Source organism: Ascoidea rubescens (genome assembly GCF_001661345.1).
Source record: "Ascoidea rubescens DSM 1968 unplaced genomic scaffold ASCRUscaffold_1, whole genome shotgun sequence".
NCBI lineage: Eukaryota > Fungi > Ascomycota > Saccharomycetes > Ascoideales > Ascoideaceae > Ascoidea > Ascoidea rubescens.
The window spans coordinates 2,222,118-2,245,936 of record NW_017962913.1 but is presented as its reverse complement, the minus strand read 5'-3'; the positions used below and the strand labels follow the sequence as shown (position 1 = coordinate 2,245,936).

Sequence of the window (23,819 nt, the reverse complement as noted above, 5' to 3'; positions counted from 1 at the left end):
TTTGATATATTTGGAATTATCTTTCAAGAACCAGAAATTAAATAATTCATTTCGAAAAGTATCAATAGCTAATATGAAAACTGCCCTGTTGTATTTATACTGATAGAGACTGCAATGAAGTCAACAAAATATTTACCATTCGAATTTCAATAAACACTTCTAGTTAAAAATGTGAATAACGAAATAACTGATTCATATTTTCTTTTATATTCTTCCATATAAATAATGTAGTGTGTATTCATATTCAAAATCAAAATAAGCTTCATTGATAGTATAACACAGGCAATATTGATGATAACAACCATAGTTATACACATTACTGAATATTAAATATTAAATACTAAACATGGATTTGATTCCTAGGGAATTAATTGAAAAAATATTTTCCAATCTTCATAACAAGCATGTTTTGCCAATGAGAACGTCAAATCTCAGAACAGTGGAATTATCTGCTGCTCTGAGGTTATATCACTCTGTGGTTTTACATGTTGCTTCAGAAAAAACCAATATTTGTTTTAGAAGAAAAAAGAGAAAATCTGATGATATTTTTGACTTGGGTTATGATGATTTAGATTGCAATGGTGTAGATTATGATGATTTAGATTATGATGATTTAGATCATGGTGGTTCAGATCCTGATGATTTGGATTATGATTATTATTATGTTGATGATAAATATTCTGATTATCAATCTGATGAAAGGTATTTCGATATACCAAGAGATGTTTTAAAATTTAAGATCCCAGACTTTAGAAACCTCGACATCGAATGTACATGATTAATTCGAAATATTACAATAGTGATGGATCTTTTTTAATTACACCCAACATGTTTGAATCGATCGGGTTGTATTCTAAAAAAATCAAAAAATTTACAAAAAACCAATCTCATCATTTATAATAGTAATCCGAGGCCTAACAGATTTAATTATAGAATAGTATATAGTTCAGCATTCAATACACATGCGTTGAAGTCTGAAATTTTGAATAGGTTTACAAAATTATTAATCCTTCTTAACTCAAACACTTTGAAGATCACTTCATATGATCTTTTCAAGGATTTTTGGTTTTCAAATCAAATTTTTGCAGATATGAATATGATTTACACCACAAACAATGCAGAATACTTTTTAAAATTCGAATCCTTTAGTAAAACTTCTTCAATTTTTAAAGAAAAAAGATCAACATATATGACTCAATCAAAAACCAATTATGGGTTTAATAATAGCGATATTGATGAGATTAAAATTGATCTATTTCAGTTTCCAATTGATGACAATATATTTTTTAGAGAATTAAATTCATTCATGAGATTGTCAATTAACTATTCCACTGTTAATGCAACATTAAGGATACAGCCTTTTGTTCCTTTTCTCAAAATGAAAACAGTTCGATTTCTAGGTCGCAGTTTAGAAAACCTTGAACGTTTACTGAATTGAATTTGTCTGGAAATCATATTCTGGACATTTGGATGTTTCCAAGTTTAACTAATTTAACAACGTTAAATTTGGCTAATAATAACATTGAAGACATATCACATCTATCAACATTAACCAATTTAAGAACTTTAGATATATCCAATAATCAAAATTTTATTGAAGCCAAAAGAGGGCACCGAGAAAGACAAGGAACTGTAACATTTTTTGGTAGACAGTTTTATTATTAGGTTATTAATACACAACCAAATACTATGTTACTTCGTGAAGAAGAGAGAGTAGAAAATAATCAAAATGATAATCCAATCCAAGTTAATCAACAGCAACCTATTGAGGTAATTCGTAATTTTAGTTTTACCAATATCCAACCCTTAGCCAAACTAACTTTATTAAAACGTTTAAACTTAAGTGGGAATTATCTTAGTAAAGTGTCTTGCTTAAAAAGGCTAACTCTATTGATTGATTTAAACATAAGTAATAATCAAATCACTAATATTAAATTTCTAAGTGGTTTAACAAAATTGAAGAGATTATCATTTCCTAGAAATAATATTGAAGATATTAGGTATTTATCAACATTAGAAAATTTGGTTCATTTAGAAGGAAATGATAATGAAATCAAAAACATTGATCCAATAATTAACTTACAAAAACTTCGAGAATTATTGTTAGATAATAATCAGATTTTCGAGTTAGGAGAAATCAATAAGTTACAGGATCTTGTGAATCTTAGTTTGAACCAAAATTTAATTGAAAACGTTAAAAATACACTTTTTTTTACTGGAAATGAAATATACTTTAAAAAATTAAGAAGAATTAGAATTACTCATAATGTAATTAAAGATTTGAGAAATATTTATATTCCAGAGAATGTTGAGTATTTTAATTTTTCAAGGAATAAAATTAATATGTTGTCTATTGCGAATGTCAACAAACTTTCCAAATTGAAAGTCCTTAAATTGAACCAAAATTCATTAACAAAATTGAAATATTTTGAGATTCTAACTATTATTCACTCAATTGACTTGAATCAGAACCATTTGACGCATTTTTCTTTTAGAACCAGAGAAAATCAAGATAATTTAATATTTCTTCTTTTACACGAAAACGAATTAAGTGAGACAGTTGAAGATTATATGAATATTTCTCCAAATGTTAAAATTGTATATCTTTCAAGTTGGTGTTCAAGATAATGACCCATAATTTAGATTATTTTGTATTTTTAAAACTGAGAATCACAGTTTAAATTATTACTTTGTTCTTCATAGTCACTGATTTGAAATGAAATCCAATCAATCCAAGACATTGAATATCTACAGAACTACAATATAAAAGTACGCAAATTTTTCTCTTTCTTCTTTATAAAGAGTGAATATATGGCTCAATCATTGTACAGTTCTACTCTTAAATGCCTTTTTCAAATTTATATATTTTAACTTAATCTCTAAATAAATATTTATTTTTTTATTTATCATTTAATCCTACAATGGCTGAAATAACTTCTAAATTTAATCTTGAAGCTGCTGGATCCAGTATCAGAGAAGACAAGTTTAATTTGATTAGATGAAAGACATCTTCTTTGAAATTGGAAATGAAAAGCTTGAAACTGAACGTTTCATCTCTTCAAAACAATGGACTCCTTTTTCTTGACATTTAGTTGGCAAAGCTGTACAGTATTAAACTTCAATTACAGTAACCAACAAAGAAATAGAGTATGCAATATATTTCTTCACCAGACGAAGCATCCTCACTGTGTTGTTAATGTCTCTGAAGCAATAAGCAATAATTCAGCTTTTCATCTAAGAACCAAGTACTGAGCTTACGTAGATTCAATACAATAAAATGGGTTGCTGTGAAAGTCAATTCTAAAGGAAAAAACATACGCTGGTGATTAAATTTGTAATTGGCAATATCTTAATACACGTTGCACTTTTGAAAGTAAAATTCTTTTTGCTTTGAGACTTCCCGTTAATGGCGTTTGGCTTCATTTAAGTGATAAATATCCAATACTGAAATCTCTACAAGCAGTATATGGCAAACTTGATGTGAAAAGCGCAGGTGTTTTACAGTTATGATGAGACTTATCGCGTCCTCTTGCCTTCTGTTTATTGGGAAAAATATATATAGACCAAACTAAGCCACAGAATCCACTACAGGTCAGTGGCTCGATTCCGGAACTCATCAAAAAACGGACTGGCATCTGACCATGATTAGTCAATCGGTCAGTCGCCAACCTGGTGGTACACTTTCAATGTTTTTGATACTTGTAAGTACATGAAGCTACAGCGAAGCTTAACCATCCAAGAAAAGTTGTTTTTGTAAACAATAGGTGTTTGCGGCCCTTAGATTCGACATCACGATGGCCTTTGCGACTTTCGTTTTGGCCTTAAGAGTTGATCTTTGAAGTAACCCTATTGTACCTCAGTGCGATACCAGCAAAAAAGTTTTTTTACAATATTGTCAATCTCTCAAATATTATGATGCCGAATAAACTATAATAATAACGCCATTTTTATAAAAGTTCTACTTTTAATCTTGTTTAATATAAAACAGAGATCACCAAGACTTCAAGTTAGCTAATTTATATTTTTCGCCGATAATCTGACACTTGGTTATCAGTTACATTTTATATAAAGACCTCTGAGATTCATTGGATTATATCGATTGCAGCTTAGAGAATGATGGCACGTGACTATAAACGAAGTTTCTTCCAATATCCGACCCAATGAAAAATTAAGTGCGAGATTTTGGCATGGAGACTAATAAAAAGCTCTCATCAGTTGACACAAATTCGTATTTAAGCTTTATTTGACCTGACCCAAACATTGCGCAAATCAGCGCTAATTACGTAAATCTCTAGACCCTTGAAGACTTCAATATTGATGTTGTTCTTGCTTGAGACACTTTTACTGCTTGATTTTCTTATGCTTATGTTGCTGATGCTTCTTATACTTTGTGCTAAACTGTCTCTTTTTAAGTTGCTTGGTGAGTCTAGTGGGTGAATACTGGTATTGATTTCATCTTGAAAGCTCAAGGTGCTATTTTCTTTGTTATCATATTGATTATTTCTGTCATCAAGGTTTTTGGAACTATCTGTAAGATTGTTAAGATTGTTAATAATGGAACCAGAATAGGATCTATCTAAAGGATTGGTTTTGATTAAAAAAAGAACTAGAATGTGAGGTTATATTGCAGTGTTTTTGAGATAAAGTCAAATAATTTATATCAGAGTAAGTTTTGTTTTTCATGGCCATAAAACAGATTTAGATTTTTATTACAATTCTGATATTGCATTGGAGTTTTATTGGTGTAGGATAGTTTTGATAATTTTCAAACAGAAGAGGTTTTAGTATAAGAAATTTCAGAAACCTGTTGTATGTGAATCAATACGCTGAAGTGGATGAGATTTTAAGGTTGTGCATGGGTTTTTCGGGGACTAGAGGTAGGTTGTATCCATTTTTCTGGACTTTGGTTCGTAACGTCAATGAACAGAGATAGAATATAGACTAAACAAATTCGTAATTTGGTTTACAACTGGTGCTCAATATGCATCTACTATTGAGTTATCGATATCACATAGATTGCAATTAACAAATCTTATCAATTGCATTATATTATGTTATGTTTGGAATTGGACCAATAAACTGAACACAATATGAAAAGAAAAAAGAAAAAAGAAAAAAAGAAAAAAATATAAATTGAATAAAGAGGAACTTATGAGTGAAACTCAAAATTTAAAAGTGAAAACCAGTGTAGGTATGCTAAATAAAACTTTTGAATTGAATTTGAAAATATAAGGGGAAACATTTTGGAAATAAACAATAAAAACATAATTAAGTAAATAAGTAAATAAGTAAATGAGTAAATAAATAAGTAAATAAGTAAATAGGTAAATAGGTAAATAGGTAAATAAGTAAGTAAACAAATGGTTAAAAAAATATATAAACATTTTCTCATTTTCTCATTTTTGATTTTAGTGCTTTTTTTGATTTTGATTGAAATTCTATGTATTTATGTATTTATGTCTTGTTTTTCTTTTAATGTTATTGTGAGTTTAAATGTAAATGTGATGTAAATTAAAAAATGGTAAATGGTGAATGATAAATGAAGATAAAAATAATGAAAAAAATCAGGCCAATCTACTTTCACCAATATAAGTCCAACCTTCAAATTGTTTTTGAACACTTTTACTTAAATAATCGTCGACAAGACTATCGGCGGGTCTTTCGCTTGTGAACTCTATATCGAAATTACTTGTATCAAAGGCGTCACTAACGGGTGGTTTGAAAGGGGGAGTGTATTTTTTTTCGACCAATTTATTCCAATCGATAATTTGAAAAAATTTATGATTTTTAATGTCATTTGCACCATTTTCGCCGTTACCCAATCTCTTTTCAGGGTCTCTGCTCAATAGATTTGAAATTAGATCTTTTGCTAGGGGATCGAAGTTTGTTGGGAAAGTTAAGGGGTTGTATAAGATTTTTTTGTACATTTTGGGAACGTCTTCGTCATAAAAGGGAGGTAAACCGGTTAACATTTCATATAGGAGGACACCTAGAGTCCACCAATCGACGGATCTTGTATAGCCTTTGTTTAATAATAATTCTGGGGCTAGATATTCTGGAGTACCACAAAAGGTGTTAGTCTTTTCGCTATTTTTCATATTTAGCTTACAAAGACCAAAGTCACATAAAGCAATGTGACCTTGGTAGTCTAGTAGGATGTTTTCAGGTTTTAGGTCTCTGTAAATGACATTTAGAGAATGGAGACTTTCTAGGGCGATTAGAAGTTCAGCGGTGTAGAATCTTGATCTATTTAGGGTGAATTTACCTTCTTTTTGTAGGTGATGGAACAATTCACCGCCATTGATGAAATCTAGGACAAAGTATAGTTTTTCATTTGATTGGAAGGAGAATTTTAGAGGGACAATGAAGGGGTTGTTGATTTTAGCAAGGACAGTTCTTTCAGCTAGGGTGTGGATGACTTCCATTCTTGATACAATGTGAGCTTTTCTGATTGATTTGAGGGCGTAGATTCTTTGAGTGTCCTTTTTACGGACCTGCATTACTTTTCCAAAGGAACCCTTGCCGATGACTTTTAGGAGGTCGAATTGGTCGATTGAGAGGGATTTTGAAAGGTTAGTTGAGGAAGGTTTGTATTCTATTGTTATTGAGATATAGCCGTTGATTACGTTGTCGTTGATTAGTTTTAGCCATTCGTGGTTGAGAAGTCTCTTTTTGGAAGAGAAGTTGTTTAGGTTTAGGGGGATTCTAGCAGTGCCGATGAGGATTTGTTGGGAGGGAGTTTTTAGGTTGAAGTTATTTTTGTTTTTGTAGATTGAGTTGATGTCCTTTGGAATTAGGATGTTTGGGATTTTGACAAAGAGTTGGATTGTGAGGAGGCCATTTCTGATGACATCGAAGTTTGAAACGTTATTGAAAGTAGGGTTTTTGATGAGACCGGAGGAAGGTTCAACTAGAGAAACCGTTTTATCGTATTCTATTGTCATGTAGATTAATGGGTTTTTGATGAGGTTGTTGTGGTTTGGGTTAGGAGAAGGGTGGGAGTTGGTGGAGTTGTTGTTGTTTTGAACAGTGTTGGGGACAGCTATTATGGAAGGTAAACAAGAGGTGGCAGCCTCTGGAGATAGATAGGGCTGTTTATTTGAGTTCACGTTGTTTGAGCTGATATTTGATGGATCATTTGTGTCAATGTTGTTTTGTATGGAGTCTGAGGAATGGATTGTATGGGGGGAGTCTATATTTTCGTCGAGGATGGACAGATTGATTCTGTTGTGGTTGTTGGAATTGGTGGTGGTGTGGTTGGTGGCATGGTTGGTGGCATTTGGGTTAGTGTTGCTGTTGAGGTTGATGTTTTTTATGGCGGAATTGAGAGATTCATCTTGGTTGGATATGTGTTGTTTTATGTTTTGATTGAGAAGATTTGTATCACAGTTGTAAGCGCAGTCGCTGATTTTTCTGAGAATGAACTCGTTGGAAATCAAGCTGAAGGGCAACCTGAGGTTTTTCCCATTGTAGACCTTAACAGTCAAGCCAGGCAACTCTCTTCTAGTGGAGGGAGCAGCAGAGGGCATTACACGAGAAGAAAGATGAGATAGAGGATGTAATATAGGATATTATATAATATGATATGGGATATGATATGGGATATGATATGGGATATGATATGAGATACGTTGAAGAGCGATGAAGTAGAAAGTGCCATTACAAAGCCATGGAGAAAAACAGGTCAGTGGCACGTGCGGTGGTGTTCGTAGTGTTCGTGGTGGGCGCTTAATTGCCGACCTTTTTGTTCTGCTGCTGGTGCTGCTGCCTCTGCAGCTTTTTCTGCAGCTTTATTCTTTTGTTCCTCTTCTTCATCTTTTCCCTGCGCAAAATACGGTTCTCCTGGCGCCTCTGCTGCTTGATCTGGAGCCTCTGCTTGTCGGACACGCCAGATCCAAATAAGACTACCCGGAATTGGTCAGGCACTGCGAGAGGAGTTTCGGCCGTGGCCATGTACGTTTGGCCTCCAACAACCACCGGCGCGTGTGTGAGCCGTGCCTGCTGCTGCTCGGCGAGGGCGCGAATGTTGGTTGGAAAGCCCTCGAACGTGGGAACGGGCTCGTGTGTGTTCTGGAGCCGTTTGTCGAGCGAGGCAAGCTTGCTCTTGCTGCACGCTGAGCGGCCGACAGACGCCTTCACGACCGCGAGAAGGTCGAGCGCGCGGTCGGGAAACTTGGAGAGGCACTCCTTGAGAAGCGCCTCGCTGTGGCTGTTCATCCTTAGCTGGGTCATGGGAACCCAACCTGCTGTCTGTGCTGCCGGTGCTGTCTGTGCTGTCTGTGGCGCTGCTGGTCCCTGGTTCTCGTCCACGCTGATGTCTGAAAGGTTGATCTCGTGGATACTGGTATCTTCGTCACCGTCCTCATCACCGTTGTCATCATTGGCAGTGCTGTTGCCGTTCTCGTTCTCATTCACATTGCCACCGTTAGCGCCATCGTGTTTACATTCACCATCACCATCATCTTCCTCGATGCCGTAACCATCACTGTGCTCGACGTATTGGCCAACCCCATGCTGGACAGGCTTCTGCTGGACGAGCTTCTGCTGGTGTGCGCCTGGCTTCGACATCTTGAGCAGTGGCGACAGAGGCAACAGCGGCTGCAGTGTTTGGAGACTCAGCTGAAGAAGAGCTGTAAGGGGATACCGCGCTTACCTAAGCGCTGACGGAGCTGTCAACCTCCCTCCTCTCGCCTTGCTTCTCACTATTTGCTATTCTATTCTGCTATTCTGCTCTGCTCCTCTTCGATTATTCTTCTATCGCACCAACAACAGACTGTTCCAGCAGTAAAATGCTCTTTCTCAGCTCCAATATTCCTCTTTCAGCTCCTCTTTCAATACTCTCTGTTCATTTTATCCCACTATCTTGCTCACTTTCTTCCTACTTCACTCTTTCATATTCCTATTCCTCTACCACTTCTCAACCTTATCTCCAATAAAGTCTTATTTCCTTTCGCCTATTCACCTATTCACCTACTCTACTGTTCTACTACACAAATATTCACCTACTTTCCTTTTTCTCTTCCCTCTTACTCTACTCTCTTTTTCTCTTTTTCTCTTTTTTAACTCTCTTTCCACACTCCCCTTTCCCACTTCCTCTTTCTTTCTTTCTTTGTTTTCATTTCTTTTCAATTCTCTCTCTTCTATCTCTCTTCAATCCTCTCTATTATTTCTTTCTAATAAAAATGTCCAATTATACTCCTTCTCACTCTTAACCTCATTATGTCTATATTATCTCCATCCTCTCCAACATTGCCCAATTCATACTAATCTATATCCTATACTATATAATCATTATAATCTATAATAATAATAATAATAATAATAATAATAATCTATAATAATAATCTATAATAACTAATAATTGATAATTAATAATTGATAATTAATAATAATCACTTATCGCTCCATTCAAAAATGAATAATGAAATTCATTCAAACAAAAAATTGAAAAATTCAATTCCAATTCCAATCCAAATTCCAATCCAAATTCCAACTTCAACTTCAACTCAATCCTCGCCTGAAAATTCAACTGAAAATTCAACTGAAAATTCAATCCCTTCTACTACTACTACTACCACTACCACTAACAATACTACTACTAATACTAATACTAATACTACTACTAATACTAATACTACTCTCTCACTGCAAAACTCTCTCTACAATGCAATCTACAAAAACGACATCCAAAAAATCATCCTCTTCTACGAACTAAAACTAATCAACCACCTCAACATCATCAACAACCTAATCCACAACCAAAGCATATTTAAACTAAATCTCAAAAACTACCTTCTATCAATCAAAATCAACAACCCTTCTCCCGCAACAATCAACGATATAATAAACAAAATCTTCAACATCCCCCCAATTACTTCAATCACTTCAATTAACTCAATTACTCCCTCTAATAATCACGACGCTCAAAATTTATTAACCTCAATCCCAATTAATTCTTTAAATGACCTAATCACAGATAATACTCTAATTGATTTGCCTTCACTTTTAAATAATATAAAGTCTATTAAAAATCAAAATCAGAATCAGAATCAGAATCAGAATCAAAATCAAAATCAAAATCAAAATCAGAATCAGAATCAGAATCAAAATCAGAATCAAAATCAGAATCAGAATAACCATATCCATAATAACAATAACGAAAACGATGATATCGAATCAAACTACACAGATATTGACAACGACAAAACCATCAAAAACGAATTCAACCAAAACATATTCAACCTACAGCTCTACAAATGCCCCAAATGCAAAAGATCATACAAATACAAACAATCCCTATCCTACCACTACAAAAGAATTCACATCCTCAACAAACCCACAAGAAACAACTCCTTCTCTCAAAACGATTCATCCACCATTCTCAAAAACAACAACAACTGCATCAACAAAAATAAATCTCCATCTAAATCTACAAATAAAAAAATTGATCTAATACTCGATCACGAATTTAATAAAGAATTCAATAACGTATTCTTCAACCAAAATGATAATGATAATAATAATGATAATGATAATGATGAATCGGAAATAAGCGCTGACAATAATATCCAAATTGACGCTGATACTATAGATAATGACTTGCAAATTAACGCTGACAACATACACGACCATATCGATATCAACCCATCAACTCAAAATTCATCTCAATCTCATACTTTCCAATTCAATACCCACAAAAAAATAGGCAAACAAAAAGAAAATCTCCATTTCAATTATAAAAACAAATTCAAAAACAGCTTCAAAAATGATTACCTAATTCTCAATAAAAATGAAGAAAACTCAATTTCAAAAGCTGTTTCAAATCCAAATACAATTTCAAATACTCAAATTATAGACTACAACCACAATACAAACCTAATCTCAAATCATATTAACCTCCAACATTCACACAATTTATCCAACAATCTACAAAAAGACTCACACTCTGAAATTGAAAATAACTTTCAAAATAGCTTATTAGATGATAAACAAAACCAGCAGCAAAAACAAAAACAAATGGAATTGGAATTGGAAATGGAAATGAACAGCCAAAGTGATGACGAAGAGGATGCTGAAGATGACGATGAAGACGGAAATAATCTCCAAAATAACAACAACGATAATGATAGCGCTACAATTGAATCGGAAGATTCAATTGAAAACAAAAAACCACTAGATTTGGATTTCTCAAATCAAAACCAATTGATAAATACCGATGGCCTTAAAAAAGGACAACTATCATCCGATTCAACTCAATCTCCTCAATTATCAGAAAATTCACAGGCACCCAACTCAAAACCATTGAGCGACAATACTGCTCAGTCCCCTTCTTCAATGTCCATTGAAACCTGTTCAAAATGCTCTCTAACTTTTACAAGCAAAAGAGAATTAACTAATCACTTTAATATAATTCATCTTGGTTCTGAAAGGCCTTTTCCATGCTCCAAATGCTCAAGATGTTTTAAATATAAAAACAACTTGTCAGTCCATTATAAACTCATTCATTTAAAAGAAAGAAATTTCAAATGTGAAGTTTGTGAAAGATATTTTGGCACAATGGCAAACTTAAAGCGCCATTCAAAAAATGTTCATAGCACTGAAGTATAAAAGAAGAGGTTTTTTCGGTGCAATACTTTATTTTGGCTTTTCAATTTTTCCTCTGATAAAGATTCATCCTTTAAAGATTCATCCTTTAAAGATTCATCCTACAAAAATTCATCCTACAAAAATTCCTTTTATAAAAGAATTTTCATTTTTTGCTAATATAATTGTAATTGAGTTTTTTAAAAAACTATAACACTTTATTTCTTGGATTTATTTTTTCATTGCCGGTGGGTTTTTTGTATTGTGATTTTTTTTTTTTCGCTTTCGTCATTTATTTCTTATTTTTTAGCTTCTAATTTGCCTAATTAAATTCTGTTTAAAAACAAAAAGATTTCAAATTCACTTTACATTTTTCATTTTACTTTTTTATTTTTTTGTCAAACCATGTTTTCAGTTCTACGTTTTTCAAACTAAAGACCCACGTTCTTCTTTCAGAGTTGTTATATATTATACATCAATAACGTTATACTTTATTGTTTTTTTGCTGCTGTTTTTTTGTTTTTTTGAAATTTTTTGTTTTTTTCTTATATATAGTTACGATCTTCTGATGAAAAGTTACAGCATTGTTGCCCAATTTTTTTTAGTTTTATTTTTTAATTTTTTTTTTGTTTTTATCCTTTTCAAGTTACATGGCCAGTTGTTCTGTTGTCAATTGGTCTTTCCATATGCTCTAATGTTGTCTATTGTATTATGAATTTATAGTTTATATAGCTAATCAAAAGTTCTGCTGTTGTTCTGGGACAATTGTAAGCACTTTTCCATGCTGGATAAAGTGCTTGATGTTCTTCACCTGGAAAGCTTCGTAGTCATAGATGACTTCTTTGGCCCAGGTCCCCATATGAGGAGTAGCTACTACATTTTCCATCTTGATCAACTCTTCGTTGATGTGCCATGGTTCGTTTTCCCACACATCTGAGCCATAACTTTTGACCTTTCCATTCTTGAGATACTCCATAAGTGAGACCTCGTTCACAACAGCACCTCTGGCTGTGTTGACGAGAATCACTCCATCCTTCATCTTTTCAAACTGCTCTCTGTCCAAGAAGTGGTGTGTCGAGGCATTCAAGGGCAAGTTGATTGAGATGATATCACTCTGGGCCAATAACTGGTCCAAAGAGACAAACTCAGCACCTTCTTCTTCTTCACTGGGCAATTGGTTCCTTCTGTAATAGATTATCTTCTCAAAGCCCAAAACTTTGCATCTCCTGTTCACATCTTTGCCAATGCCACCCATCCCAAGGATGCCCAACGTTTTATCCTTTGGATTGTTACCAATTGGCAAACCTGACCTCCATTTGTTAGCCTTGATGTTTTTGTTTCCCAAAAAGTAGTTTCTCATGGTGGCCAAGATTAAAAACAAGTTTGTGTCAGCAGTCGAGGCATCATTAATGCCTACGACGTTAGATAAAGGGATGTTTTTTTGCACCAAGTAGTCGATATCAACTGGATCATAGCCAGCGCCATTATGGCAAACAGCTTTTAAATCAGGCAACAAATCGATGATCTCCCGATCGAATTTACCATAATGGTGATAAAGAGGCCCAGAAGTTGCCACGATGTTGATTGTATAATCTTTATATTTATTTTTCAAGTCATGAATTAATTCTTGACGATTTTTAGCATCGATTTTCAAGACAACTGCGTTGTAACTCTTTTCAAGGTCTTCATATTCATCAAATGCTTGTTCCAATGGTGGATACATGAGAACCACTGGCTTTTTGATGGAAAATCGAGTGACAGTCATTATACTGAAATAATTAATAATAAAATAATTAATAATAAAATAATTAAAAATAAAATAATTAATAATGAAATAATTAATAATGAAATAATTAATAATGAACAATTTGCAGATAAATGATAAAAATACTCGATAATAGTGAATAATAATGATAGTAATAAAAGGAAAACTTGTTTTGTTGAGCTAGCTTAGTAATTATAAGGCATCGGGATAGCAATTCCTATGAGCAAATAAAGCGAGCAATTTGGAGATTAGAAATAGCCAATAATAAGAAATAGTTGAGACGTTTGTATTAAGTGTGGAAAGATCGAAGGATTAAAGTGTATATATGTTAATATTCTATATAAAAAAAAAAAGAAAAAAAAAGTATACATATAGGATAGAACTAAATAAGAGATGATTAGAGGTAATGAAAACAATGTTGATTGTTATTTAATCATTTATCGATCATTTCATAGCTTTCGTAAATATTAGAAAGAGGAGGTTGACGATTTCTATGAGTGAATCTTCTATTTTTGAAATGGCGAATTGTAAAGTAAAAAATAACAACTACAGAACCGATAATAAAAAAAAAGTAATTCAAGCCATTTAGAGTGGAGTCACCAATAAAGGTATCTCTGTTATCATCCATTGGATCTTTGAATGTTTGATTGTTTTTGGAATTGAAATTGAAATTAGAATTGGAATTGGAATTGTCAATCGAGTTTGATAGATGGAATGAATTTGGATGGTTTGGGGTTACAATAACTGGTTGATTATCATGAGAGATGTCAGAGTTCCATTTGAAATTGCCCCAAAAGATATCTAATAAACCTAGAGAGCCGATTGAGTTATCGTAGGGAACCATATGGCTTGCATTGATAAATTCGATTAGATACAAGTTGTTTTCATATTTGATTTTACCTAATAAGTTGTAAGAGACCTTTTTATTATTGTTGCTATTATTTTTAACAAACCAGTCGACGTATTGAATTGAGTCTGAGAAACCTAGTTTTAAGGGATTATTTCCATCAAATTTTAGATTTTGGGTGACTAGTTCTAGGGAATATTGGTTGCATATGATGTCTTTATTTCCATTGAATAGTAGTATTGGTAAGTTTTTATTGACTAGTAGGTTTGATAATTTGGTGAAGGAGGGTTTAATGTTTTGATTTAAGAGATGTTTTGAGACGGAGCTGTTGCATTCGGCCCATTTATTAAAGTTGATGTTCAAATTCAAGTTCTTTTGAATGTGTGGGTTTGATAGGAAGGGAGTGACGTTGGTTAAATCAGAGGGCCAATTTGCCCCACAGGCAGGATAAGAGTCTCTTAGTCTGTAGTCGTATATGTTGAGACAGTCGTTGTTGATATCATTTGAATTGTTTAGTCTTGTCAAGTTTAGTAGAGAGTCAAGAATTAAGTCGCAAGATAATTGGGAGTTAATATTGACATCCAAGAGAGAGTCATTTAATTGTGATTGTAATTGTGATTTTGATTTTGAATCTGAATCTGAATCTGAATCTGAGTCTGAGTCTGAGTCATTTAAATAGTTGAGACCATTTTGTAATTCATAATCTACTAACGATTGACAGTCATTATGATATTGAGTGATTAAGTTCAAGTTGTTGATGTTATTGATAGTGTTATTATTTGGAGAGATAATTGAGGAAGATAATAGATTTTGAGATTTGAACCAGGGCAAGTAACTTAAAGATTGCAAATTTGGATAAATCCAAGCGTTACCAATTAATACGCCTTTCAAATTTAGATCTTTGTAATTATTTAGCAAGTATTCAGCGAAAAATGGTAAATATTGGCCAGCATAACTTTCACCAGCTAGGTATATTTCAACTGTATCACTGAAATCCTGAGTGAAAATCAGAAAGTAGTTTTGTAAGAAATTGTAAAAATTGAAAGAAATTTGATCCAAATCTTTATCAAAGGTATTTGAATATGAGAAACCGGTATTTGAAGGTTGGTCGATAAATAGCAAATTTGCAGAATTTAGCCAGGTGCCATTATTTAGTGTTATGGTTGAATTTTTGGATATTCTGAAGGGCCCAATTTCCATCAATGCACCATCCATTGATGAGCATCCAGGACCACCATTTATCCAGATGATCAATTTGGTGCTGTTGGTGTCATGCTGGGGTGGATTGGCGAATCTCCAGAAGAAGTAGTTCGTGTTGTGCTCTGAATCCAATTGAAGGTGGCCAGCATGCATCAAAGGTTGTTTGTTGAGAGGAATTGAGGAAAGACCAGGCAAGTCATGGACAAGATAGCTGTTCTGAGAGGGCAGATTGAGGTCGTTGGCGAGAGGCGAGGCTAGCAACAAGGGAAGGAGACAGAGGAAAAAGAGCGCGCCCAGCAGGAACACTGGGAAGTACATTGCAACCGAAAATCAGCACAGGAAAAGACAGCAGAGACAGCAGAGAGAGTAGACGCAGCAGAAGAAGCAAATCCAGCACAGAAAGCAGAAGCAGAAGAAGAAGCCCCATCCGCTCCTGCTGTTTTTCAGTCGCGTGCCCAAAGCCCTGGTTTTTTTCGGGAGGCGCGAGGTATAAAAGCGCCTCTCGCCTCGCTCCTCTCTTTCTGCTCTTTCTGCTCTTTCTGCTCTTTCTTCTTCATCAACTAAACAGTCGATGATGAAGGACGTGAGTTCGATAACCGACACCACCTCAGAGCCTTCGTAGAGGGCGCTGGGGCACTGGGGATAGAGCTGGGGTCCTTACCACCCTTTCTATCAGTTCTCAACCTTCCTGAGGCTGCTTGTTGGTCACAGAGCTGTTCTGCTGTGCTAGCTACTGCTGTGCTAGCTACTGCTGTAGCGTCTCCTTAGCACTTGTACTTTCTGATGCCCTCTAATATTGTATCTATCGATAGCCACTCTTCGCTTCCACCTTTCTCACCTTCCATCTCTTGCTACCGATACCATTTGACTATCTTCACCACCTCCAATTGCCCCCTTCTCCAGCCAATTAAATGTGTGGACGGCTCCACCCCGTGGTTTCTTGTTACCCGTCCGTCTCTTATATACGCGTCCACACCGCGTTTTCCCGGCCGGGTATCCTCCGCAACGATAAGAGTCGCTATCACAGAATGGATAGGCAAGTTCATCTCCCTTTTGTTTCCTTCTAATCACCAAACCATCCACAACCATCGTTATATTTGTGTGGAATTTGCTGCGTTGGTGCTGCTAGATTCTACTCATCTGCTACTCCTTCTCTGCTCGTCTTCTGCTTTTCCGCTACTGCCTCTCTCCAATCTCTCTCAAAATGGCTGTTGCAAACTCTCGCTCAACACCCATCTCCTTCAACTCCTCACTCCCAAAAAACTCTCCCAGTTTGCCACTGGTTTCACCCCAAACCTTTTCCTCCTCCAACGAAGACACAAATTTCCCCTTCAGACTCGTCAAGCTAATTCAAGACGTTCCCTTGGTCATAGGTCGCTCATCCAAATCACAGGCTCCCTCTGACTCAAACCCAAGAAAGCCCAAACGATACAATGGCTTTATCAACGAAAGAACTCTCAGCGCTTCTCATTGCAAAATCTGCAAACAACTAAAATACGACCCCCAAAAGAAATCTTACGACTATGCCTACTATCTATGGGATTGTGGTTCTCAGCATGGCGTCATCTTCAAAAACTATCTTTTACCAAAAGGAATCAAAATCAAATTAAACACCAATGACGTCTTTGGCCTAATCGCAACCGACAAATCAATTCTACTCAACAACATTGACAATTCTCCTAAAAATGGTAATCTTATACTTAATGGCTCTGTTGCTACTCTAGATGCTCCCTCAGAAGAATGGGCTCGTGTTGATGAATCAAAGATTAAATTATTGGTAACTTTTAAAATCTTGCCTGATCCTTTTATTTCCCTAGGCATTTGCTCCAACCCATTAAATTTAAAATCACAACTCCAAAATAATGACATTAAAATCGTCTTTGGTGATAATACAAATACATCAATAAACAATCCAATTGATCTTGATAAAGAAAGTGATCTCAATAACGATAATAATAATGACAATGATAATAATAATGATAATAATAATGATAATAATAATGATAATAATAATAATAATAATAATGATAATAATAATAATAATAATAATAATAATAATAATAATAATAATAATAATAATAATAATAATAATAATAATAATAATAATAATAATAATAATGACAGCGACTCAGATATCGAAGAAATCAATAACATCGAAGAAATTAACAAAATTAAACGCCAACCTTATGCAATAAAACATAAATCTCCTTTTATTCTATCTAAAACAATACCCACAAGAAAAATTGAATCTGTCTCTAATAATTTAACTTTCAACCCTTCAAATTCAATCAAGTTTCAAACTACTCCCAGCGTTAATACCTCATTACCCAAAACTTCTCCAAATTGTTTCCAATCCGATTTTTTACCAAAAACAATCAATTTGTCAAACTCAGCCACTTCATCAAATCTCTTTTCTGGAATAAACTTATCCTCCAATTTAAACAAAATTTTAAATCCAATTAAAAACCAAAAAACTACTTCTCAAAATGACGCAGATTTAAAAGAACAGCAACCCCCGGAAAAAATCAGTAAATTTATCAACAATGATTACGATGACATCGATATCGATAACGTCGAAGAAGAAGAAGAAGAAGAAGAAGAGGAGGATGATGATGATATCGATCTCGATGATGTCGATGATGTCGATGATTTTAATGACGCCGATAACATGTCCGAGTTTGAAAATGAAATCTCTTTCGCAGGAGAACACTTGGACTCTAGTTCAGACTGTAATTCTTACCATGGTTCTGATATTGAGTCAATTGATGAACCACGTACTGCTCAATTCACCAATAACATTCTTGACAAAAAATCGGAAAACATCTCTAAACCTGTTGATAATCCAACTGGACAACCCTCAGCCCCTATAGCTTCAACTTCTACTTCCACTTTCATTTCCATTTCCACTCACAATGCTAAATCACCTAAATTAGATTTTACCTTTGAAAATCCTCAAACAGATTTAAAACTCGATTCAACTCTTGTTCAAAATGTTCAAAATGTTCAATCCCACACTACCACCGAAAATCCTTCATCAAATGAAGAATCAATATCAAAAGAAATTAAAAACTTGAAAATCAGAATAAATGAACATGAACTACAAATGAAAAGAGAACTTGATAACTTCCTCTCTTCTGACTCTGATAAAAATTCAAATCCATCTCCAAAGACCCCAAATTCATTTTCAATTTCTTCATTGCTCTCCTCTCCAATCACTTCAAATCTTAATGAAATTCCCATCGATTATGAATCCGATCTCAAAACTCCTAGTCCAAGAAAGAGATTATTTTCCGAAGTTGATGAATCAGAAAAATTATTATTTAAATCTTCATTCGATAGTGAAAAAAAATCTTCTAATGAATCCAACTTAAATTTTGCAAACGAAACTCAAATCCAAATCGAAAATTTTGAGAAAATTGATTTAATTAAAGAAACTGAACCAGCACCTGAAAAAGAAGTTAAAAAAGCAAAAGTCAAAGGTGGTAGCGTAAAGGGTTTTGTTATCGGTTCTCTTGTTGGAGCCTTAGTAGGCAGCGTTGCCACTTTTGGTACATTAGCTTCCTTAGCCGAACATTTTGAATGATTGGTTGTTTTTTTTTTCTTCTTATTAATTTGATTTATTTCTACTTTATCTTATTTTGGTTTTTTTTCTTTTTGGTTTTATCTAATACCCTAAGTTGTTATTTATTTCTTTAATTACTTTTTCAATTGATGATCTTAAATCAAGTTTTTTTCTTTATTTTTTCAACTATACTACATTTATTTTACTTGGTACTATTTATTTATTTTAACTTTTTTAGTTTTGAATGATATCTACTTTTTTTCGTTTTTCTCTCTATTTTTACTTTATTTCAACCTTACTTTGTTGTGTTCAATCTATTTGGAATTGGGTTTGATTATACTTTTGATTCAGATAAATCTTCATTTTTATATATACGACTATTTTATATGTTTTACATACATCTATAAATCATGATACTCCTCTAAATGAAATACCTCAATAAACTTATTCAAACATCAAATCAGAATTGTTATTGTTAATGTCATAGATCTGGAAATGTGGATCAACCAAAAAGGCATTTTGAGATTCATGCATGATGCATATGTGTGTAGATATCTGCATCTTCTTCAATGCGTTTCAAATTCATTAATCGAGAAATCTGTAATCAACATTATATATGAAACAGAATTGCTTTGATTGTTATTCTTTTTTTTTTTTAATCCTTTGATTTCTTTTAATCACTTATTATATTCAAAATAATAACCAAAAATGCCTGCTAAAGATTTTATAAAAGTTGAGAAGGTATCAATACCTACAAAACCCACTAAAAAAGAGAAAAAGAGAAGAAGATCGTTTAAAACGAATAAATCCAAAAAAACAAAGCCTGAAAAAGAGGAAACTGATTTGAAAAAAAAGCAAAAGGACTCAAAAGAAAAATTAACAATGGTTTCTGTATTGCAAAGTTCAGATGAGTCTGAATTTATTGACCTAGCTCAAACTGATTCTGAGGAAGACACAAAGTATTTGGTCCTTGAAGATGAAGAAAAACTAGACATAATAACTTATGATAAATACATTTCTCAAAGTGAAATAAATGACAAGAATATTAATGGTAATAAGAATAATGCTACCAATAATGCTACCAATAGTAGCAATAATAATAACAATTGTAACAAAAATATAATAAAACCAAAGGAAAAAAAAATCAACCAAGATTCCAATGCCAATAAAGATAGCAATGTTAAAGAAAATAATTGTGACAATCTCACTGAGTTTAATGATGACGATAATTCCACTGAGTTTAATGACAACGATACAACTTTAATTGATGATTCTCCAGAAAAGCCTAAGATACATGAAAAGCCTGAAAGCCTTGATTTTTCCAATATAAAAACTATTTCTGAAAACCAAAATACCAAATCAATAGTTGGCAGTGGAATAAATACTGTTGATTTTTTGGATCGAAAACAAAAGTTTCATCATAAAGAAAAACTCAAAAAATATGAAAGATTTCTCAATTCCTCTCCAATAATAAGACTCAAATTTAACGAGATTTTGAGTGCTGAAAGTGATAGAATAAGAGCAAAAAGCACATATTTATCAAATACTAAAAGGAAACGAAAGGTTTATGATTTTGATGATTTTGATGATCTTAGCGAAATTTCTGATCTTTATGAAAACGAGTTGAGCAAACGAAAGGAAGATAAAGAAGAACATAAAATTTTGAGTAGTAAATCAACTGTTATTAGTAATTTACAAAAAAGGGAGGAAGATGCAAAATACCACAATAATATAGATCAAATAAGATCAAACAAAAAAGCAAAATTGGATATAGGCTTAACAACTATTGAAAATGATATAGATCAAGGAGTAAAATATGTAATGGTTCCTTCGTTCTTGATTTCATCAATTTACTATTCACTAAAAAATATATTCAAATTTTGATATAATAAAATAACGTATATTTGTCTGATATATAAAAAGTATAAGAAAATTCAAAATATCCTAAAAAATTCAAAAAAATTCAAAAAAATAAAAAACTTATAATTAAAAACAAAAATAAAACAAAAAACAAAAACCGACATCATATAACCTAGCCAAACCAAACAAAATCCTATGTTATTATCAAAAACAATATCAATACGCCAAAAAATTAACTTGAACCGAACGAACTTAATGCCGAAAACATAATTACCATTCCTGCAAACATTGAAAAAAAGATTGTCTTGAAAGGCCCAAAAGTTTTGTTCTTTTTCAAGGGTTTTTGATGATCAAGCAGCTCATCAGCAGAGAACTCTTCATCGGAAATTTCATCCCTCTTTCTCTTTTTGTTGAGACTTTTTCTTTTATTGCAGCAGTTTTTAATGACTTTGTCATGGTCTTTAGAAGTCTTATCAAGTGTGATAAACTTGATTTCAGTCTTTTTGACATTTGAATTGCTGTTTATTAGGTCTTGGATTTGAGAAGCCAAAGCTTTACTAATACTGTTATTGTTATCATCGGAATCAGATGAGTAAATATCAATTTGTTTGTAGCTTTTAGGTTTCAAAGTTTTGACGTTTTCATTTTCGTTTTCAGATTTGGTTATGGTGTTTTTATTGTTTGATCCAGATTGATTATCAAGGGGTTTTTGTTTTGAAGGAGTTGTTTTATTATCCGATTTTTCAGTCGATGGACATTTAACCTGTTTCTTCTTTTCGAAGTGTTTATCAACATTAACATTGACGTTGACATTAACGTTTTTAGTTACAGTAACACGTTTTTTAGTTTCTGTCGGTTTATCTCCACAAAACACATAGTATGATGGGTACAAACGAGGAGCTTTTCCAGTTCTAGCGAGTCTTTTCCTCTTAGCATCAGTGATTGGAATAGTATTGAAAGAAGTAGTTTTATTAGTTTCTGTTTCACTAGTTGAATTTTCCTTTTTGACATCATTCATTTTTTCAGCAATATTTGAAGCTGAAACTTTTTCATGCTTTTCAAGTTTATCATGATTCACAATTTTTTCCTTTGATTCTTTTGATTTTTTTTTTGATTCTTTTGATTCTTTTGATTTTTCTCTTGATTCCTCTGATTCTTTTGATTTTTCCTTTGATTTTTCATTCTCTTGCACCTCATCAATTTGAGAAACTTGGTTTTTGACTTCATCTTTGCTGCTTGTAGCAAAGAAATCGGTCTTCATTTTTAAATTTACGGGTGAGAAGGTCGTTTTATCTGTCTTATATTCAGTTGGTATCTCTGTAGAAACTAGGTTACCTAGTTGATGAGATGGGGAATCGTCCGGGGATTGTAAATTTGAACCAGCAACTGGATTTTCCATAGTTAATTAATAAGGTTAGTTTTATATAATGGCAATATCACGAATAGCCAGAGAATACAGCAATTGAAAGGAATATCTGACCTCTTTTATATCTATGCCCTAATGGCAAAGGGATAAGAAAAGGAAAAGACAAGACGCAGCTATATGCACATGTTTCAACCAATAAAATTGGACCATAAGACAATGCTCTAATGGTCCTGATGGAAGCTATCGTTTTTAACAAATCAAAGACTACAGCAAACTTTTGATAGTCTGCGCTTAGAAATACTATTCTGTGGTCTCAATTTAATGGATTTACATGTTTTAAGAAAAGTAAAACCTTTTGGTGCTTCAAATACTTGGGAGATATGATAATTGGAGTCTAATCAAAACGTCAAGCAGAAATAATTTACTGAGGGTTTGCAAAAACAACAATTTCCTAGCTGACTGTACTTCTTCAACAACTGTTGGTTCTGTTGACTTCAATGGGTTTTTTTTGAAATAGCAGTCTTTTGGATAAGATAAGCGATTTCCGATGCATATGTCTGCATATCATACATATACACGCGTTTGGTTCTGATCCAGTGCTATGGATGTTGCTGTTTGGTGTTTTGAAAACGCAACACAATCAAAAGCTGTGTTTTCAGAGAAAGAGAGCTCTTTGTTTGGGGCGTCTGATATCAGACAGACAGCTTATTTTGTGGAGTTCTTCTGTGTTGGTTTGTGCTTGAGTTTCTGGTTCTAGCACAGCCAATGGAATTTCTATTGTCTCATTTCCAAATGTGTTTTTTACACTGATTCTGGATTTCCTGAAGAGTTTCCGAATATGGACATCAATGTTCAAAGTAAAAAATAAAAATGATATATTGCAATTATTATCTTTTGAAACCGACTTGTGCTGATTTTAAACTGGAATTGAAATATCTACATAAGTCAATTACATAAATGCAAATATACATAAATGCTTGCCAAAGTATCGTTACCCATTTTGAGCATTGGTACTAAATCAACTCTTCATTATTGAAAGTGTGAAAATGAAAGAACAAAACTCAAATATAGGAAGTTGGTATTCCATAGACACACAAGGAGATCAAGAGTCAATTGAACAAAAAATCTCTGACATAGAGAGTTGCTATTCGATACATACGCAAGAAGACCAAAAGCCAATTAAAGAAAACAGGTCCAAGTCGTTCAAAAAACTTAAGTTGCTTGAAAAACTCAAGTCACATAAAAAACTCAAGTTTTTTGAAAAGTTCAAGTCACTTAAAAAACCTAGGCCACATGAAAAAACAAAGTCACCCAAAAAACAAAAATTTGATGATGCTACTTTTCAAAAAACACTCGATGAGTTTCTCTCACTTTGGGCATCGTGCATTACAACTGGAAGTTGTGATATGTCTTACTATAGACAAAGAACAAGACAGTATCTACCAGAAAGATACTACTCTCTACATAGATAATCAGAAAACTATTTTTTAAATGAAACTATTTTTTACAAATAGCCTCTGCTAAAACTACAAAGTAACTATTAAACTTCAAATCCATAGGCGGTTAAAATATATTTACATTTTCTCATTGAAACTAATAATTATTCTTAGCGTTTTAATTTTAGATAAAATATCCA

General features: G+C 33.3%; 11 protein-coding genes across 11 annotated transcripts; 6 read left to right on the top strand and 5 right to left on the bottom strand.

Moving 5' to 3' along the window:
* Positions 1 to 290: 290 nt before the first annotated feature.
* ASCRUDRAFT_11491 (leucine-rich repeat domain-containing protein) lies at positions 291 to 1,952 on the top strand. Its single transcript, XM_020188809.1, has 3 exons — positions 291 to 770; positions 951 to 1,314; positions 1,482 to 1,952. The coding sequence occupies exons 1-3, from the start codon at positions 347 to 349 to the stop codon at positions 1,663 to 1,665; spliced, it is 972 nt and encodes a 323-aa protein (XP_020050440.1). The 5' UTR covers positions 291 to 346; the 3' UTR covers positions 1,666 to 1,952.
* ASCRUDRAFT_68154 (leucine-rich repeat domain-containing protein) lies at positions 1,690 to 2,628 on the top strand (the record flags this gene model as incomplete). Its single annotated transcript, XM_020191494.1, has 1 exon — positions 1,690 to 2,628. The coding sequence occupies one exon, from the start codon at positions 1,690 to 1,692 to the stop codon at positions 2,626 to 2,628; it is 939 nt and encodes a 312-aa protein (XP_020050439.1).
* A 2,680-nt stretch (positions 2,629 to 5,308) lies between these two features.
* ASCRUDRAFT_73827 (Pkinase-domain-containing protein) lies at positions 5,309 to 7,585 on the bottom strand. The gene has a single exon (XM_020192451.1). The coding sequence runs from the start codon at positions 7,527 to 7,529 to the stop codon at positions 5,565 to 5,567; it is 1,965 nt and encodes a 654-aa protein (XP_020050438.1). The 5' UTR covers positions 7,530 to 7,585; the 3' UTR covers positions 5,309 to 5,564.
* Positions 7,586 to 7,728: 143 nt separating this feature from the next.
* Positions 7,729 to 8,568, bottom strand: ASCRUDRAFT_68152 (uncharacterized protein; the record flags this gene model as incomplete). Its single annotated transcript, XM_020191493.1, has 1 exon — positions 7,729 to 8,568. The coding sequence occupies one exon, from the start codon at positions 8,566 to 8,568 to the stop codon at positions 7,729 to 7,731; it is 840 nt and encodes a 279-aa protein (XP_020050437.1).
* Positions 8,569 to 11,016: 2,448 nt separating this feature from the next.
* Positions 11,017 to 11,607, top strand: ASCRUDRAFT_68151 (uncharacterized protein; the record flags this gene model as incomplete). Its single annotated transcript, XM_020191492.1, has 1 exon — positions 11,017 to 11,607. One exon carries the CDS (start codon positions 11,017 to 11,019, stop codon positions 11,605 to 11,607), a length of 591 nt encoding a protein of 196 aa, XP_020050436.1.
* Positions 11,608 to 12,319: 712 nt separating this feature from the next.
* Positions 12,320 to 13,348, bottom strand: ASCRUDRAFT_6000 (D-mandelate dehydrogenase-like dehydrogenase; the record flags this gene model as incomplete). The annotated part of the gene is made up of 1 exon (XM_020191248.1): positions 12,320 to 13,348. One exon carries the CDS (start codon positions 13,346 to 13,348, stop codon positions 12,320 to 12,322), a length of 1,029 nt encoding a protein of 342 aa, XP_020050435.1.
* A 433-nt stretch (positions 13,349 to 13,781) lies between these two features.
* On the bottom strand, positions 13,782 to 15,410 carry ASCRUDRAFT_30339 (alpha/beta-hydrolase; the record flags this gene model as incomplete). Its single annotated transcript, XM_020190180.1, has 2 exons — positions 13,782 to 14,827; positions 14,915 to 15,410. 2 exons carry the CDS (start codon positions 15,408 to 15,410, stop codon positions 13,782 to 13,784), a joined length of 1,542 nt encoding a protein of 513 aa, XP_020050434.1.
* A 1,164-nt stretch (positions 15,411 to 16,574) lies between these two features.
* On the top strand, positions 16,575 to 19,411 carry ASCRUDRAFT_83981 (uncharacterized protein). The gene is made up of 2 exons (XM_020194858.1): positions 16,575 to 17,278; positions 17,528 to 19,411. The coding sequence occupies exons 1-2, from the start codon at positions 16,600 to 16,602 to the stop codon at positions 18,976 to 18,978; spliced, it is 2,130 nt and encodes a 709-aa protein (XP_020050433.1). The 5' UTR covers positions 16,575 to 16,599; the 3' UTR covers positions 18,979 to 19,411.
* A 249-nt stretch (positions 19,412 to 19,660) lies between these two features.
* On the top strand, positions 19,661 to 20,841 carry ASCRUDRAFT_83980 (uncharacterized protein; the record flags this gene model as incomplete). The annotated part of the gene is made up of 1 exon (XM_020194857.1): positions 19,661 to 20,841. Exon 1 carries the CDS (start codon positions 19,666 to 19,668, stop codon positions 20,839 to 20,841), a length of 1,176 nt encoding a protein of 391 aa, XP_020050432.1. The 5' UTR covers positions 19,661 to 19,665.
* A 90-nt stretch (positions 20,842 to 20,931) lies between these two features.
* Positions 20,932 to 22,376, bottom strand: ASCRUDRAFT_73823 (uncharacterized protein). Its single transcript, XM_020192450.1, has one exon. The coding sequence runs from the start codon at positions 22,214 to 22,216 to the stop codon at positions 21,050 to 21,052; it is 1,167 nt and encodes a 388-aa protein (XP_020050431.1). The 5' UTR covers positions 22,217 to 22,376; the 3' UTR covers positions 20,932 to 21,049.
* Positions 22,377 to 23,229: 853 nt separating this feature from the next.
* Positions 23,230 to 23,655, top strand: ASCRUDRAFT_73822 (uncharacterized protein; the record flags this gene model as incomplete). The annotated part of the gene is made up of 1 exon (XM_020192449.1): positions 23,230 to 23,655. The coding sequence occupies one exon, from the start codon at positions 23,230 to 23,232 to the stop codon at positions 23,653 to 23,655; it is 426 nt and encodes a 141-aa protein (XP_020050430.1).
* Positions 23,656 to 23,819: the final 164 nt, after the last annotated feature.

What these genes read in the sequence shown, in the direction of transcription:
- ASCRUDRAFT_83981 (XM_020194858.1), top strand. Translation starts at nt 16,600, where the DNA reads ATGGCTGTTGCAAACTCTCGCTCAACACCCATCTCCTTCAACTCCTCA. An exon ending in TGACATTAAAATCGTCTTTG is followed by an intron (nt 17,279 to 17,527) that starts GTGATAATACAA and finishes ACAGCGACTCAG; the next exon opens with ATATCGAAGAAATCAATAAC.
- ASCRUDRAFT_73827 (XM_020192451.1), bottom strand. Translation starts at nt 7,529, where the DNA reads ATGCCCTCTGCTGCTCCCTCCACTAGAAGAGAGTTGCCTGGCTTGACT.
- ASCRUDRAFT_73823 (XM_020192450.1), bottom strand. Translation starts at nt 22,216, where the DNA reads ATGGAAAATCCAGTTGCTGGTTCAAATTTACAATCCCCGGACGATTCC.
- ASCRUDRAFT_11491 (XM_020188809.1), top strand. Translation starts at nt 347, where the DNA reads ATGGATTTGATTCCTAGGGAATTAATTGAAAAAATATTTTCCAATCTT. An exon ending in TAGAAACCTCGACATCGAAT is followed by an intron (nt 771 to 950) that starts GTACATGATTAA and finishes TATATAGTTCAG; the next exon opens with CATTCAATACACATGCGTTG. An exon ending in TTAAATTCATTCATGAGATT is followed by an intron (nt 1,315 to 1,481) that starts GTCAATTAACTA and finishes GATGTTTCCAAG; the next exon opens with TTTAACTAATTTAACAACGT.